Consider the following 15,451-nt stretch of genomic DNA (forward strand, 5'->3'; position numbering starts at 1 on the left):
TGTTTATATTACTGAATAGAGAATTGAACGCCCTTTCAAATGACCTACCACACGACCCCTATTCCCATTAACAAAATTATCGATTACGTCATCACGCTCAGATGGATGACGTCACTAGTAAGAAATATATGCCAAAAAATTGTAATTTAAAAATAAAAATCGACCTCTTTCGGGATTTTGCTCCAAAATCGTCCGTTTTAAAGAAATGAATTTATTCCATAATTTAGCCCCTCTGTATAATCTACTATAATAAATCTTTCATGTCATCAATTATTTAATTATTGATAAATAATTAGGTACTTCCCTAAAATTTTAATTGAAAATTGCAGATTTTTTGGGAAAACTCGGATTTTCTGAGTAAAATTTTTGTTGAAGGAAATCGGAAAAAAAATAACTTTGTGCAGAACTAAATTACGGTGAATTTTTATTTGAGTGTTTTTGGCTCAAAGGAAAAATTTTAGGAGTTACAGACCACTAATTGAAAAATAAAGAAGATTTAGAAGTGCTAATTTGTTTATAAATAAAATAACACACTTTCTGCGGACTTGTCATACCCCATATTACTAATAAAGTAACGCATAAATTCGTTATTTCGTAAAGTGGTTACTTTAAGGAAAATTCCCGAAACACGTCGATTTTTATTTTTAAATTACGGTTTTTTGGCATATATATCATACTAGTGAAGTCATCTATCTGGGCGTGATGACTTAATCGATGATTTTTTTAAATGAGAATAGGGGTCATATGATAGCTCATTTAAAAGGGTATTCAATTCTCTATCCAAGAATATAAACATTAACATAATTATTTATACAGTGTGTTCAAAAAACATTTTTTAATTAAAATAAGTGAGACAAAAAGAAGAATATAATGTAATTATTTAATTCAAAATACATTTTACTACTGTCAGTAAACAGAAAAAAATTTTATTTGACAAATAAACATTGATTTTCGCTTAAACGAAATGTTCAAACTGCCAAGCGACAGGTGGGTGGCAGCTTTAACATTGAATTTAAGCAAAAAACAATATTTATTTCTCAAATAAACATTTTTTTCCTGTTTTCTGACAACAGTAAAACGTATTTTGAATTAAATAAATTACGTACATTCTTCTTTTTGTTTCAATTATTTTAATTAAAAAAATGTTTTTTGAACACCTTGTATAAATAATTAGGTAAATGTTTATATTAGTGAATAGAGAATTGAATACCCTTTCAAATGAGGTATCACATGACCATTCTCATTTAAAAAAATCATCGATTACGTCATCGCGCCCAGATGGATGACGTCACTAGTATGATATATATGCCAAAAAATCTGAATCTAAAAATAAAAATCGACCAGTTTCAGGATTTTTCATTAATGTCGCTGGTTTACGAAATAATGAATTTATGCGTTACTTTATGGACGCACTGTATATGCAATCTTAAGATTCGATTTTAGCAATAAAATAGCTGGTAAATAATTTTTCCCAAAAATGGCATTTTTTCGATAATTTTCCCAGACTATCAACAAGTTCCAATAAACGGGAGCGCCAACCCAAATTCTGAGCAGTCTCAACATGATAAGATTAATATCCCCAGTTGTAACTAATATCGAAATGAATAAGAATCGCTATATTCTGCGGCTGTCATGGCGGTGTCGAAATGAAATTGCGACTGTCGAAATGAATTAGAATCAGGGCCCAGTTGCTGTGTTGGCGTCTTTAAGGAGGGCGTAACATCTAATATAATCCTTAATACCTAGCCTCTCTTTAATGTAGTGAACTATTTGTATAGGGGTGTATACTGGGGTTAAGTTACTAATAACAACAAAGTAGCACTTATCTTCTGAAATTTTTGACTTTCTTTCTGGGCAGGTTGGGAACTGTTGAGGGTCATCAGTTTGGGTGCTTGAAGTGACATACACTATCTTTTTTTTTGATACCTCTTTTTCAGAAGATACTGTATCTGAGATACTGTACTGACTGATACTGAGAAGTATTATAATTACTTTAAGGCCACATTACCATATCTAAATTAACACGCGTGCGGAAAAGTAAAACGCGTGCGGAAAAGTAAAACGCGTGCGGAAAAGTAAAACGCGTGCGGAAAAGTAACACGCGTGCGGAAAAGTAACACGCGCGCGGAAAAGTAAAACTTTCTAAACTAAAACGCGTGCGCGAAAGTAGACATTTTTGCACGCTCGTAGAAAAAATATTTTTTTATAGCTGTAATTAGACTATAAATATAGGTAGGTACATGTGTCCCAAATAGTCCTGTCGCCAGGGGGGGTACAACGGCCTCGTTAATTCAGATGGACTTACCCAAGTTTTTTTTATGTATTTTGACCCGTAGAACACGAATTTTTTGGGTAACAGTTGATCCGGATGTCGATAAGATTGTTATAGACCAAGAACTTGAGGAATCAAATAACAGCGATTTTTGGCAAAACAAAACAATATTTTGTATTTTTTGGGTCATTTTAAGCAAAAAATATTTCTACAAGTTTTTTAGTAGGATGCACAGTTTTCGAGATAAACGCGGTTGAACTTTCAAAAAATCGAAAAACTGCAATTTTTAAACCCGAATAACTTTTGATTAAAAAATAAAATAGCAATTCTGCTTAGCGCCTTTGAAAGTTCAAGTCAAATTATGTCGGTTTTGATTATTTGCATTGCTAAAAATTTATTGTGTTATTGTTAAACAAAGCTACAAACAACTAGTGCGTGAGTGATGTTTCTATGATTTCTCATTTAAAATCGAACGAGTAGGTAGAATAGGTACTAGTGCAATCAAGACTATTTCTACGTTACATGCGGTAAAACGCATGTAAAAGCACGGGAAACCCTACGTGTTTATAGCTTTGTTAAACAATAAAAAAATAAATTTTTACCAATGCAAATAATCAAAACCGATATAATTTGACTTAAACTTTCAAATGCGGTAAGCAGACTTGCTATTTTATTTTTTAATCAAAAGTTATTCGGGTTCAGAAATTGCAATTTTTCGATTTTTTTAAAGTTCAACTGCGTTTATCTCGAAAACTGTGCATCCTACGAAAAAACTTGTAGAAATATTTTTTACTTAAAATGGCCCAAAAAATACAAAATATTGTTTTGTTTTGCCAAAAATCGCTGTTATTTGATTCCTCAAGTTCTTGGTCTATAACAATCTTATCGACATCCGGATCAACTGTTACCCAAAAAATTCGTGTTCTACGGGTCAAAATACATAAAAAAAACTTGAGTAAGTCCATCTGAATTAACGAGGCCGTTGTACCCCCCCTGGCGACAGGACTAAAAAGTAAGGCATAAAATTCACAATTTTGTTCCCGAGAGATTTTGAAAAAACATAAAAATAGGTTGATTTTTATATTGTTCAAATTGTAATTTTTTGTTGCGCATCTAATTTTTTTCGGTTACTTATGTCTAATTTATGACGTCATCGAATTTTTTAAGGCACACCCTATATTTAATTAGAGAAATGAAAAAGTCCTTGCCACGGGCGTAGCCAGGGGGAGGATTTTGGGGGTTGGGGGTTTGGGGGTTAAAATTAAAGGGCTTAACAGGCTTTCTCAGTCCATAAGCAGTTGTCTTATACAGCAACAAAAAAAAAGGAAAAAACTAATCCGTATCGTAATAGGAATAACGTTTTGGGAGAAACAAGGTATACTTAAATGAAGTAAAGATTCAACATTCAACATAAGGTATACTTACCTTTAAGAAATAAAGCTCATGAACTGACGCTTCCTTACATAAACCATTACAATAAGTATTTGACGAGGAGGAATCTTTAAATTAACTGAATTACTGACTTAAAAAAATCAGTAGTTCTTGGTAGAGTATAATGAAAGGACAGAATATGGTACAAGTCTCACGACCAAATACCAGGGATATGTAGTATCTAGCCTTAGCTAGTGAAAAAAATATCCGGACAATGCGCAGCAATTAACCTGTCTAGCAACACATTAAATCTTACTATGTAGCAAAACCTAACAAAATAAACAGTATCATCTGGAACAACAAGATTTTGATGGGGAAGGTATCACACAAATACAAATCACACACAAATCCACTTAGACGAGGCAACGAAGCATTAAACCTAGGAATTTTATAAGATGAATTCTCACGCAACTTTTTGCATTCGATTCGAGAGAGTGTCAGGCAATTTTGTGAACTAAATTGATCTCCGGCAAAAAATTTTGTGCATGAGAAAATGCATCTTTAAAGTGCATCTCGAAGAGATGTAAAATAAAAAATTTAGAAGCATTGACGGAAATGAGTTCAATTTGTATACTTGCGGGTTTTGGAGGTCACTAAACACGAATTTTATGACAGCGATGGTCTCCGAGGTACCTGGTGCCCAGGGTGGAACTCGCATCGCCTGGAACGACCGAATAATTCGCGGTACGATCAAATAATTCGCGAAATGAAGATTAGATCGAAAAAGTGAAAAATACAAATTCAGTATTTTTCAAAAATCTATCGAATGACACTAAACACGATCTCTCACTCCACCTCCTTGAGGTGGGCTGGGGGTAACTTTAAAATCTTAAATAGGAACCCCATTTGTTATTGCAGATTTGGATTGCTTACGTAAAAGTAAGCAACTCTTATTCGAGACATTTTTTCGAATTGTGGATAGATGGCGCTATAATCGGAAAAAACGATTTTTTCGTGATACCATAGGTAAATTATAGAAACGGTCTAATATCTCGAGAAGTACACTTCCAAATAACAAACCAAAAAAACGAGTTTAATATTTTTCAAGAACCTATCGAATAACATAAAACACGACCCTCCACTCCACCCCCTAGAGGCGAGGTGGGGGGTAACTTTAAAATCTTAAATAGAAGCCACCATTTTTATTGCACATAAGTAACTTTTATTCGAGACATTTTTTCGAATTATGGATGTATGGAGCTATAATCGGAAAAACACTATTAGCGCCATCTATCAACAATTCTAAAAAATGTTTCGAATAAATGTTACTTATTTTTTCATGAGGAATCCGAATCTGCAATAAAACATGGGGATTCCTATTTAAGATTTTAACGTTACCCCCCACCCCACCCCCAGGTGGTGGAGTGGAGGATCGTGTTTGATGTTATTTGATAGGTTCTTGAAAAATATTAAATACGTATTTTTTGGTCTTTCATTTGGAAGTGTATTTCTCGAGATATTAGACCGTTTCTATAATTTACCTATGGTATCACGATAAATCGTTTATTCCGATTATAGCGCCATCTATCCACAATTCGAAAAAATGTCTTGAATAAAAGTTGCTTATTTTTACGTAAGCAATCCAAATCTGTAATAACAAATGGGAGTTTCCATTTAAGATTTCAAAGTTACCTCCACCCCAACCTACAGGGGGTGGAGGTCGTCTTTAGTGGCATTTGATAGATTTTTAAAAATATTGAAAGCGTATTTTTCAGTTTTTCGATCCAATCTTCATTTAGTGAATTATTCGGTCGTCCCAGGCGACAAGCTACCTCACCAGATACCTCGGAGACCATCGCCGTCATGAAATTTGTGTTCACTGACCTAGAAACAGGGCCTATTTTACCACTAGGCCAGTGAGGCACCTGCCTCGGGCCCGCATTTTAATGGAGCCCGTAAAGATCATCAAAAAATTTTTATTGCGATAAAACAAGATAAATTTTCAAATTTGTCAACTGTGGTCTTAGAACCACATGAGCCACACTTTGAAAATCTTTCTACGTATCATCCACAGTAAAATCAGAGATAAATGTGAAGAAGACCTGGAAGAAACACAATTTGGCTTCAGAAATGGACTGGGAACCCGGGTCGCACTCTTTGCACTAAATGTATTATTGCAGAAATGCCGAGATCAAAGGAAAGACGTATTTGCTGTATTTATTGACTATGAGAAGGCCTTTGATCGAGTACAACATCACAAATTAATTAAAATATTAATGGATTAAGGAGTTGATAGTCAAGATGTACGAATCATAGAAAAATTATACTGGCGTCAAACAGCGACAGCTTGCATAAAAAGAAAATCAACAGAAATATGCAAAATACAAAGAGGTGTCAGACAGGGTTGTATACTGTCCCCACTGTTATTCAATTTATATTCAGATATAATATTTAAAAGCGCTCCATATTTTGGAATGGGGTGTGAAAGTTAATGGAATTAACAGACGATACAGTTATTTTAAGTGATGATATGAATAGATTACAACACCTTTTAAATGCCATTGACACAGTGGGAAGAGAGTTTGGCCTAAACATAAACTGTTCAAAAACAAAATACATGGTATTTAGCCGTTTGGCCCATCAAGATTCACAGTTATATGTTGATGGTCATATAATTCGAAGAGTACCCAGTTTTAAATATCTTGGTTGCCATATTACTGAACAACTAGATCCAGATAAAGAGATAAAATGTAGAATCGAGATAGCCCACACGACATTTTTAAAAATGAGGTCATTCTTCTGTAATGATAACTTGCAACTTAAACTTCGAAAGCGCATGATTAAATGCTACATTTGGTCAGTCCTCTTGTATGGTGTCGAAGCATGGACATTAAAAATATCGACCATTAATCGTTTGGAGGCCTTTGTAATGTGGCTGCACAGACGTACACTGAAAATACCATGGACGGCTACTCTGATAAGTGTGGCGGTCCTTAAGAGAGCAAATGCTGCCCGCGAGCTGCTTGTTAATATCAAATATAGAAAGATGGCCTATTTTGGACACGTAGTAAGGGGAGACCGGTATAATATTCTTCAAGTTATTATGATGGGTAAAATCGAAGGACGCCAGAGGAATTGGTAGAATGCAGGCCTCTTGGTTGAAAAATATCCGGGAGTGGACAGGAATAAAGAAAGCAGAACAACTATTTAGAATAGCTCGAGACAGAGACAGTTTCGTCATGTTAATCGCCAACGTCAAGAGGACTTGATATGGCACGTTAAGAAGAAGAAGGTCTTGGAACAATTAAAAATTTTGATATCAATATTAACTAATTAACTTAATTAATATTATTATTAAATTATATTTAGGAGCCCGAAAATTATGTAGTGCCTCGGGCCTGATTTGAAGTAAAATAGGTTCTGCCTCCAAAACCCCCTATTATAAAAATTGACCTCATTTCCGTCAATATTTCCTGAGTTCTAAATTTTTCATTTTCCATCTCTTCGAGATGCTCTTTGAAAATGCATTTAGGGATGCAGTAGGGATAGCGTAAATGGAATAGAAGTTCGTAGCCCAATTCAACAAGTTTGGCCATGGTGACGGTGAGGGGGTGAAGGTGTGTGAGCCGATCCGTTGTCATGGCGGAAGAGCATTTTTTTCTTCGCCAATTGGGGCTGTTTTTTCTGCAATTCGGCGTCGAATTGGCCCAATGCGGCATAGTAAAGCTCTGTGATCGTTTTGCCCTTTTCCAGGAAGTTGGGATAGACCACACCTTGTTGGCGTCTTCAAGAGTAACCTTATACAGCATTGAAGGGCTCTTTGATTTCACTGTGCGATTTCCCTTTTGAAAAAACAAGAATCGAATCAGCGAAGATATTGCTTTATTTTTCTAAAATTTCTAGAGACACCCGCTTCCACACGCGGTCAAAACAAAACAACAAGCTACAAACAAGTCCGATTTTTCTGAGATTTTGACATAGGCCGTCTGCAAGAATGTATTTATTATACGATAATATATTCGATACGATATATACGATAGTATATACGATAATAATACACTTGCGATAGTGGCGCCATAGGGCGGAGAAGCTAAGTACTTATCGAACCACTGCATATCATATAAAGGGAGGGAGAGAGACAGAGAGATAGAAAGAGATATTCCGTTATTATTGTTTTTAAAACTTTCGCTTGTTACAGATTAATCATTAAACATTAATTCCATAAAAATCCTAAAATTAACCTAATAACAAAGTAGTCAACATTATAATTTTTAAAACCTTAATTAGCAAAATTACTTAATTAGGCTCCTTCCTGATCACTTACAAATTTTCAATAATATAAGATTTATAAGAGGGGTTATGTTAATTATAGTGACCGACAAGATCTATGAGAAATTTTAAAAACCAACCTGCTGATAATCCGCTATTGATACCTATTGTAACACTAACCCCCAGAGAGACATTACAGAGTTGTACTAACCTGTATCCAACATTTAAATAAAATTACCGAAGAAGTGTTGAATTTTAAATTATTAGACGTTATTAGTTGGTTTAAGTGCTTTTACAAATTGATCTTAACAATGGTTTTTATCAGTAAACAATCTCGCAATATAGTATTAAAAAATACTTGCGTTCATCCTTTTTTTTAATTTAGGACTGGCAAAATAATAGCTATTTGTATAACAAGGAAGCAAAGTGCTATTTTTCCTCCCGAGAATTAAGTTTACTTCATTCAAGAATCATTCAAGGGAGGAAAAGTACGACTATGCTCCCTACAATCAGGTCAGGAAATGAATACTTTCGGTAGAGGTATGTAGGTGGAAAAATATTTTTCAGTTACGAAAATAAGTAGACATTTTGTTTTGTGGGTTCGTCAATGAACACTATTTATCGATATACATAAAAAGAAGTAAAACTTATTCCAAATCCATTAAAAAATATTTTTGTAAAATGTTATACAACATGTCTTTGTTTGTAACATTTAAAAATAATTAAGAGAAATTCCTGCGGTTGACCTGAATACAAATTTATAAACAATTTTATATTTCCGGTAATTGCTAAGTACTTAATAAGTACATTTTCGTAGAATCATTAAATGGGGCGGGATCATTGTCACAATATTTAAATAACGCAATTAGTCATTCTTAAGCAGTATATTTTGTGGTTCTTTCAGCCAGAGTTTGTTGAAAAAAAGCGCGTTGTGATATAAAATTTAGTATTTATCAAAGAACAATAAATGTGGCGGCCATGGGAAAGTGATACGCATTTACCTGACGAAAATGAACCTACGGATAATTTAGAAGATAAAGATGGAAGTGCGGGGTCAAGTACTCACCAAAGGAAGAATTTGTGTGTAACTGAGCAAAATATGGTGTTAGATGTATTTGACGGACTTTCTAAAAAAATGACCAAATATGAAGCTGTTAAGCAAACGGCGATATTAACAAAAATTTCTTGTGTAACAGTGTACCGTTTAATAAAGACTGGTTCGAAATATAGAAAAACAAGAAAGGATTTGGGAAGCTCTTAAAAAATTCAACCTTACCTCTTGGAACCTATTAGTGAGACAATATATAATATGTATGCAGCTAAAATTATGCCTAACCTAAACAATATCATGGCAAAATTAAAAGAAAAACATATGGTTCATGATTGTTCCACAAAGACTCTGGGACGACTTTTGACCAAAAATGGTTTTAAATATAAAACTGTCAATAAGAGACAAACCATAATGGAAAGTAGCCGCCTAATAAAATGGAGGAATGAATATATCGAAAAAATTTTACAATACCGCAGTGAGTGTCGAGAAATTTATTATCTGGACGAGACTTGGTTTGATTCTCACGAAACGATAGATAAAGCCTGGGCAGACGGTTTAAGCAAATGCCAAATAGATGTACCTCATTCTAAAGGCAAGCGAATTTGCATATTACATTGCGGAGGACAACATGGATGGGTGAACGATGCGTTATTGTTGAGTTCCAAAAGTATTAAAGACAGTTCTCTAGACTACCACCAAGGCATCGAAGGGACGCTTTTTGAATCGTGATTTGAGAATACATTACTCCCAAATTTAAAAGCAAATAGCGTGATTGTTATGGACAATGCATCATATCACTCCAGATGCATTAAAAAAATTCCAACCAAACAGAGTAGAAAGGATGAAATTCAAGAATTTTTAATAGCCGAAGACCTATATTTTGAGGATCATTACACCAAAGATCAACTAATTCACGTTCTTCATACCAAAGTCGTAACTAAAGAACATATTGTAGATAAATTAGCCACTAACAATGGACATATGGTTTTAAGATTACCTCCATATTACTGTGTGTTGAATCCCATAGAATTGCTATGGGCTCAGTTAATAAACCATATCCGGAGGAACAACACATCTCCAAAAGATGCCCAAAGTGTTGTCGAACTAATAAAAACGGAGTTCAAAAATATCAGTGCTCAAAACTATCAAAATGCTATAAAACATGTAAAGAAGATTGAAAAGGATTACATGAAAAATGCCCCAGCCTTGAAGAAAATTATTATTAATTTGGATGAGAGTGATGAAGAGAACGATAATGACGATGAGTTGGAATAACCTTTAAATCCTATTGGTAGATCCCAAGTGAATGTGAATTTTTGAAGTGGCTAGTATATCATTTAATTTATGATAGTAAAAAGACCAATTGGTAACTTTTTGTGGCATCGCATGTGACATGTAAGTAAATAAAAACTATTTTTTTCATACCTGTCAGTCTAATTTTAACCTGTTTTACTTTAACTTATGATGGTGTCATGTCCCCCAAAAGCTTTTTCCATGTAACAACGACGACTTTCGTTGCACAGCTTTTTACTTTTTTACAAAATATATACCTCTTACAAAAAATTTTGTACTTTTATTGTGAACAAATTTAACTTCTTTTATATAGTGAGGTCCTAAAATAACGGATAAATTCATTTTCTACGTAAATTATAAGGGCATACGAAAAATCCTCAAATATACACAAAAATACACTTTCTCAATAAAATCATTTAACTACCTCCTTAACCGCCCAAGGGGTAATAGCTACCCATCTAAAAAGTTTAAATAAAGGCGTGTGATACGGAGTTTAAGAGGGTTTTCAATTCTCTATTCAGAAATGTAATATTTTTGATTTTTGGACTTGATACTTAAGAAAGAAGTTATTTTATTTCTTACATAAAAAAGTCCTCGATTCAAATAGTTGTCATGATTGACTAGTATATTTGTTATCTGGTTGACAAAAAAGTAACATCGAATCTTTTTAAACATTTAGGTAAATGTCTCAAAAAGTAGCTATTATCCTTATGGGGTTAAAGGGGTAGTTGAACGATTTTATTGAGAACGTATATTTTTGTGTGTAAAAATTGACCTGGTTCAGGAGTTTTCATCTACTTTATAATTAAGTACGTAAAAATTATATTTATCCGTTACTTTAGGACCTGACTGTATAATATATTAATATTAAGTGTTCATTGACGAACTTGTTAAGAACCGAAGCACGGCTAATAAAAAAACTTGTAAATCCACCAAAGCAACATTTTTATTTTCGTAACTGAAAAAATATTTTATTTTGCCAATCTTAATTTTGGAAAAAGGGTGAAGGTACATTTTTCTAAATACTAGATATATATAATACGAGGTAGTTTACTTGAAAAATAATCAGTATATCGATCAATTGGTAAAAACATTTAAGTACACAAATTAATAATTTGAAATTCAACACTTTCTCCGATAATTTTATTTGAATGTTGAATACAACTCTGTAAATGTCTCGCTGGGGGTCTGTGTTACAATAGGTATCAATAGATACCTATTACCGGATTACCAGTAAGTCGTTTATTAAAATTTCTCATAGATCTTGTCCCTCACAATACTTTTTTATTACCATCATTTTTAAGAAGTCATTAGGATAATGAAGGTAATGAAGGATATATTTAAGACTCCATAACTGTTTCATATTCCAGTATCATATCAATTTAAACTTTACAAACAAAATAATTGCAAATTAACTCATCTCCCTCCAACTATGACTTCTTGACACTTCTTGGAATGGTTTACTTATTTAGGGATAGGTATTTAAAACACTTTCAGGCAGGTACCAAAAGACCAAAACAAATTACCCAGAAATAATAAATAAAATGAAAGTGGATTCCAGAAATTATACATACAATACAAACTACCTGTTCAGTAAGTACTGTTATAAAATAAAAGAGACAGTTGATAAAATTTCTTCTAAAAAAAATTTATTCTCTTTATTATTTATTCTCATTATTTTATTTATAAATTTATTCTTATTATTATATTAGATAAGTATTATACACTGGTGGCCTGGGGTTGGGGGGTTTGGTTAATAAAAAAGATAAACCCAAACTACATAAAAGACATAAATAATAACTTATATGCATTATATGCTTTAAGTTCCCTTAATTTTTCTTTAACTACCTAGCCAGGGTATTGGTTTAAGGCCATTCCTTCTAAAACATAACGGTGAATATCCTCTCTCTCTCAAAAATTTCTTTCTACACGTAAACGTTTACGTGCAGAAAGCCCAGATCAAAAATTCTGTTCACCTGTTATCGAGCCGATAGACAAACCGGACACCCCCTGGGTGGCAGTTAAGAAGCTAAACAATAAAACGATTAACTTGTGATCATTCTTTTCTTCAGTGGGATTATGGGTAGGTAATTAGAATGTACATTGTAAATTATTTGTAGAAACGTGCAAAGTTATATTTTCGAGAACAATATTAATTTAGATTTCAAATTTTTAAATAAAACAAAATTAGATAGGTACAGCATGATATTTTTAGGTCACGGTATTACTGAGTTGGGTTTTTTTAAATATAATGTCCTTATATTTTCTTTTGTTTTTAGGTCATTTTTTTAAGGACAAATTGGCTGTCTTAATTTAAACGTTGATTAAGGCTTGGAAATGTAATACATTTTTGTGAAATGTTGAAAATGTGGCGACACGATACTCTTGCCTCTTGACATATCCTAGACATATAAGTCTTTGTGACTTTATTATTTTAACTATATAGGATCTGGTTGGTTATATAATTCTTTCAATTCTTGGTTGGTTCTCACTGTCTAAAGTTCTCTGGTGCCATCCTTAACTGCTACATATATTCCTCTAAGAATTCTTCTTTTTGCGATTTTTAAGTTTTGTCATTGTCCATGTTTCACAGGCATTCGTCATTTAGGTCTTATTACAGAATGGTAGATGCTTATTTTCGTACAACTGGATACATAATCTAATTTCAATATTTTTTTGTAACGCAAACCAACAACGATTGGCACTTTGTATTTTGTTGTTAATCATTGTTTATGAGTAATGTTATTATCAGATGTGATCGTAGCTCCCAAATGTTTAAACTGATGAACCCTTTCCTTTCAAAGTTGTTCTGGTGCATTGTAACGTTTTGCCCTATTCTGTCTCGCTGCCCCGTTCATGCTGTAGCTATATATTTTGTTTTATCCTCATTTATTCCTCGGATTGTTTTGCGGAATTTCTCAGTCTAATAAAGTCTTCCTTGACACTGATCGTTGTATTTCCTACTACTATATCTATATAATCGCCTAATCGGTGAAAGCTAGTATAATGCGAAGCACTTTTGTTATAGGTATATAATGTGAGGATAATGCAATATAATGCGAGGAGTGTTTCTGTGCTCGTTTTCCTCACAGTACGCTCCAAAGCGATACTGAAGGGAAGTGAGGATAAGGTATCTCCCTGTTTGAGACTACCGTTGATTGTAAAGAATGTCGACTATTTTCCTTCAATTCTACAGCACTCATAACTCCGTCTACATATATATATGCTTTTGTGATATTTATCAATTTCTTTGGTATTCCTAGTTCTACCATGGCATTCCACAGTTCCACTCGTATACTACTATCATATGCCTGCTTAAAATCTATAAAAAGCTGGTGTAGTGTCTTGATGCATTCCCAGTATTTATCCATTAACTGCCTAGAGGTATAGCACAAACTATACCTCTATAGTTTGTGCAATCCACCTCATCATTTATCACCTTTTTGTGTATCGAAATGATAACACTCTCCTTCCAGGAGGTTGGTAATTGATCTTCTTTCCAGTTTGGCAAATCAGCTTACGAAAGGCATGTGTGTCTCCTCTATTTTTCAAACATTCTGCAGATACAGTGTTGGTTCCTGCGCTTTGTGGTTTTTATGTGGTTTTTATGTTTATGGATAGCTCTAGAGTCTTCTTCGACTGTAGATTCTTCTACTATGGGTTCTGCCGTAGAATACACACATTACTTTCAGGTTCCAGCTGACATGCTCCCAAAATTATGTCTATGAAGCATAGCCTATAATAATTATGATTAAAATTAATTTGAAATCTCTGCCTACATAACTGCTGGGCGAATTGAAACGGATAATGAATTTAGGAACATGAAATATACATGAAATCAATAACAAACATGAACTGATAGTTAAAGATATGGAAAATGTAAAATTGAATATAATATATTAAATATATGTTAAAGACTAAGTTTTCACTCTAATCTAATGGAATATAAAACAATATAATGTTACTCTACATCCCACCAGAATGAAAACATATGAAATATATGTTCTCACGGAAACAGAAAACTGCTAAGCAAGGTGATTACATTGAATCAATAGACGACGAACTGAACTCCTTATTTGTGGCACCAAAAAACTAATTCGACTGATTACAAAGATTGTTAATATGTATATAAATGGATACCCCGTTCCCAGCTAATGGAAAGCGGCATAAATTTCCTCAATGTACAAAACAAAGAAAAGCAAAAAAAGCTATAGGATGCCTTTCTCTGGAACAAGAAAATAACAGAAAAGATATAATTTAATATCTATGAAACTGATAAAAAGCATGCTTTTATACGATTGTGAAATGAGGCGATTAACAAAGAGAAATATAAGAAAGACAGAAGCCGCGGAAATGGATGTAATAAGACGAACGCTAAGTACTTCGCTAACGTCTGGAAATTAACACAGAAAAAACAAAAATAATGACTCAGAGGAGAAGAAATATAATCCCACAAAACATTATACATAAAGATGACATTGAAACGGTTGAAAAGTTTACATACCTGGGAGTAGAAATTGAATATATGCCGACGGATCAGAAGATGGAGAAATACGGAAGAGAATAACGCAGGCAAACAGAGCTTATTTTGCCCTCTCCCATATATTTCGGTCTAAAAGTGTCCACCGAAATACAAGGATGAGAATCTATAAAACCTTAATTCGACCAATAACATGCTATGGAAGTGAAACCTGGGTCCTGAAAGAAACATCCAAAAACAAGCTCGACACATTCGAAAGGGAAGTACTGAGGAGGACACTAGGACCTGTGAGGGAAAATGGAATCTTCAGAAGTAGATACAACAACGAGCTTTCTCAACTTTATAAGGAAACACCCCTGTCAGACTTCATTAGAATACAAATATTGCAATGGGCCGGACATGTGATAAGAATGGGAGAGGATAGGCGACCAAAAAGAGCACAGAATGCTAGAATGCTGGGAAAGAGACCGGTTGGAAAGCCAAGAAAGCGCTGGGAAGACATAGTAAACAGCGACGCACAAGTCCTTTTAGGAGTCCGTGTATGGAGAAGAGCAGCCACAGACAGGCAAGGGTGGAGGCAAAAAATAAAGGAGGCCAGGGCTCAATTTGGGCTGTAGTGCCGTAATTTCGAAACGGGAGAGGATAAGAAATGAAGAAATTAGAGCACGCATGAGAATACAAGGTAAAGTCATGGATGACAGACAACGAAAGCAGC

The 15,451-nt window shown here is 33.9% G+C and overlaps 3 protein-coding genes across 4 annotated transcripts in view; 2 read left to right on the forward strand and 1 right to left on the reverse strand.

Moving 5' to 3' along the window:
- LOC126889381 (rab11 family-interacting protein 4) overlaps positions 1 to 15,451 on the reverse strand; it is a 330,965-nt gene that overhangs the window by 300,681 nt on the left and 14,833 nt on the right. The window lies entirely within an intron of this gene.
- LOC126890275 (uncharacterized) lies at positions 9,222 to 9,692 on the forward strand. The gene has a single exon (XM_050659132.1). It carries the CDS (start codon positions 9,222 to 9,224, stop codon positions 9,690 to 9,692), a length of 471 nt encoding a protein of 156 aa, XP_050515089.1.
- On the forward strand, positions 9,741 to 10,238 carry LOC126890276 (uncharacterized). Its single transcript, XM_050659133.1, has one exon. The coding sequence runs from the start codon at positions 9,741 to 9,743 to the stop codon at positions 10,236 to 10,238; it is 498 nt and encodes a 165-aa protein (XP_050515090.1).

Source organism: Diabrotica virgifera, chromosome 8, assembly GCF_917563875.1.
Source record: "Diabrotica virgifera virgifera chromosome 8, PGI_DIABVI_V3a".
NCBI classification, from domain to species: Eukaryota; Metazoa; Arthropoda; class Insecta; order Coleoptera; family Chrysomelidae; genus Diabrotica; species Diabrotica virgifera.

Excerpts from the sequence above, each read along its gene's own strand:
- LOC126890276 (XM_050659133.1), top strand. The coding sequence starts at position 9,741 with ATGGACAATGCATCATATCACTCCAGATGCATTAAAAAAATTCCAACC.
- LOC126890275 (XM_050659132.1), top strand. The coding sequence starts at position 9,222 with ATGTATGCAGCTAAAATTATGCCTAACCTAAACAATATCATGGCAAAA.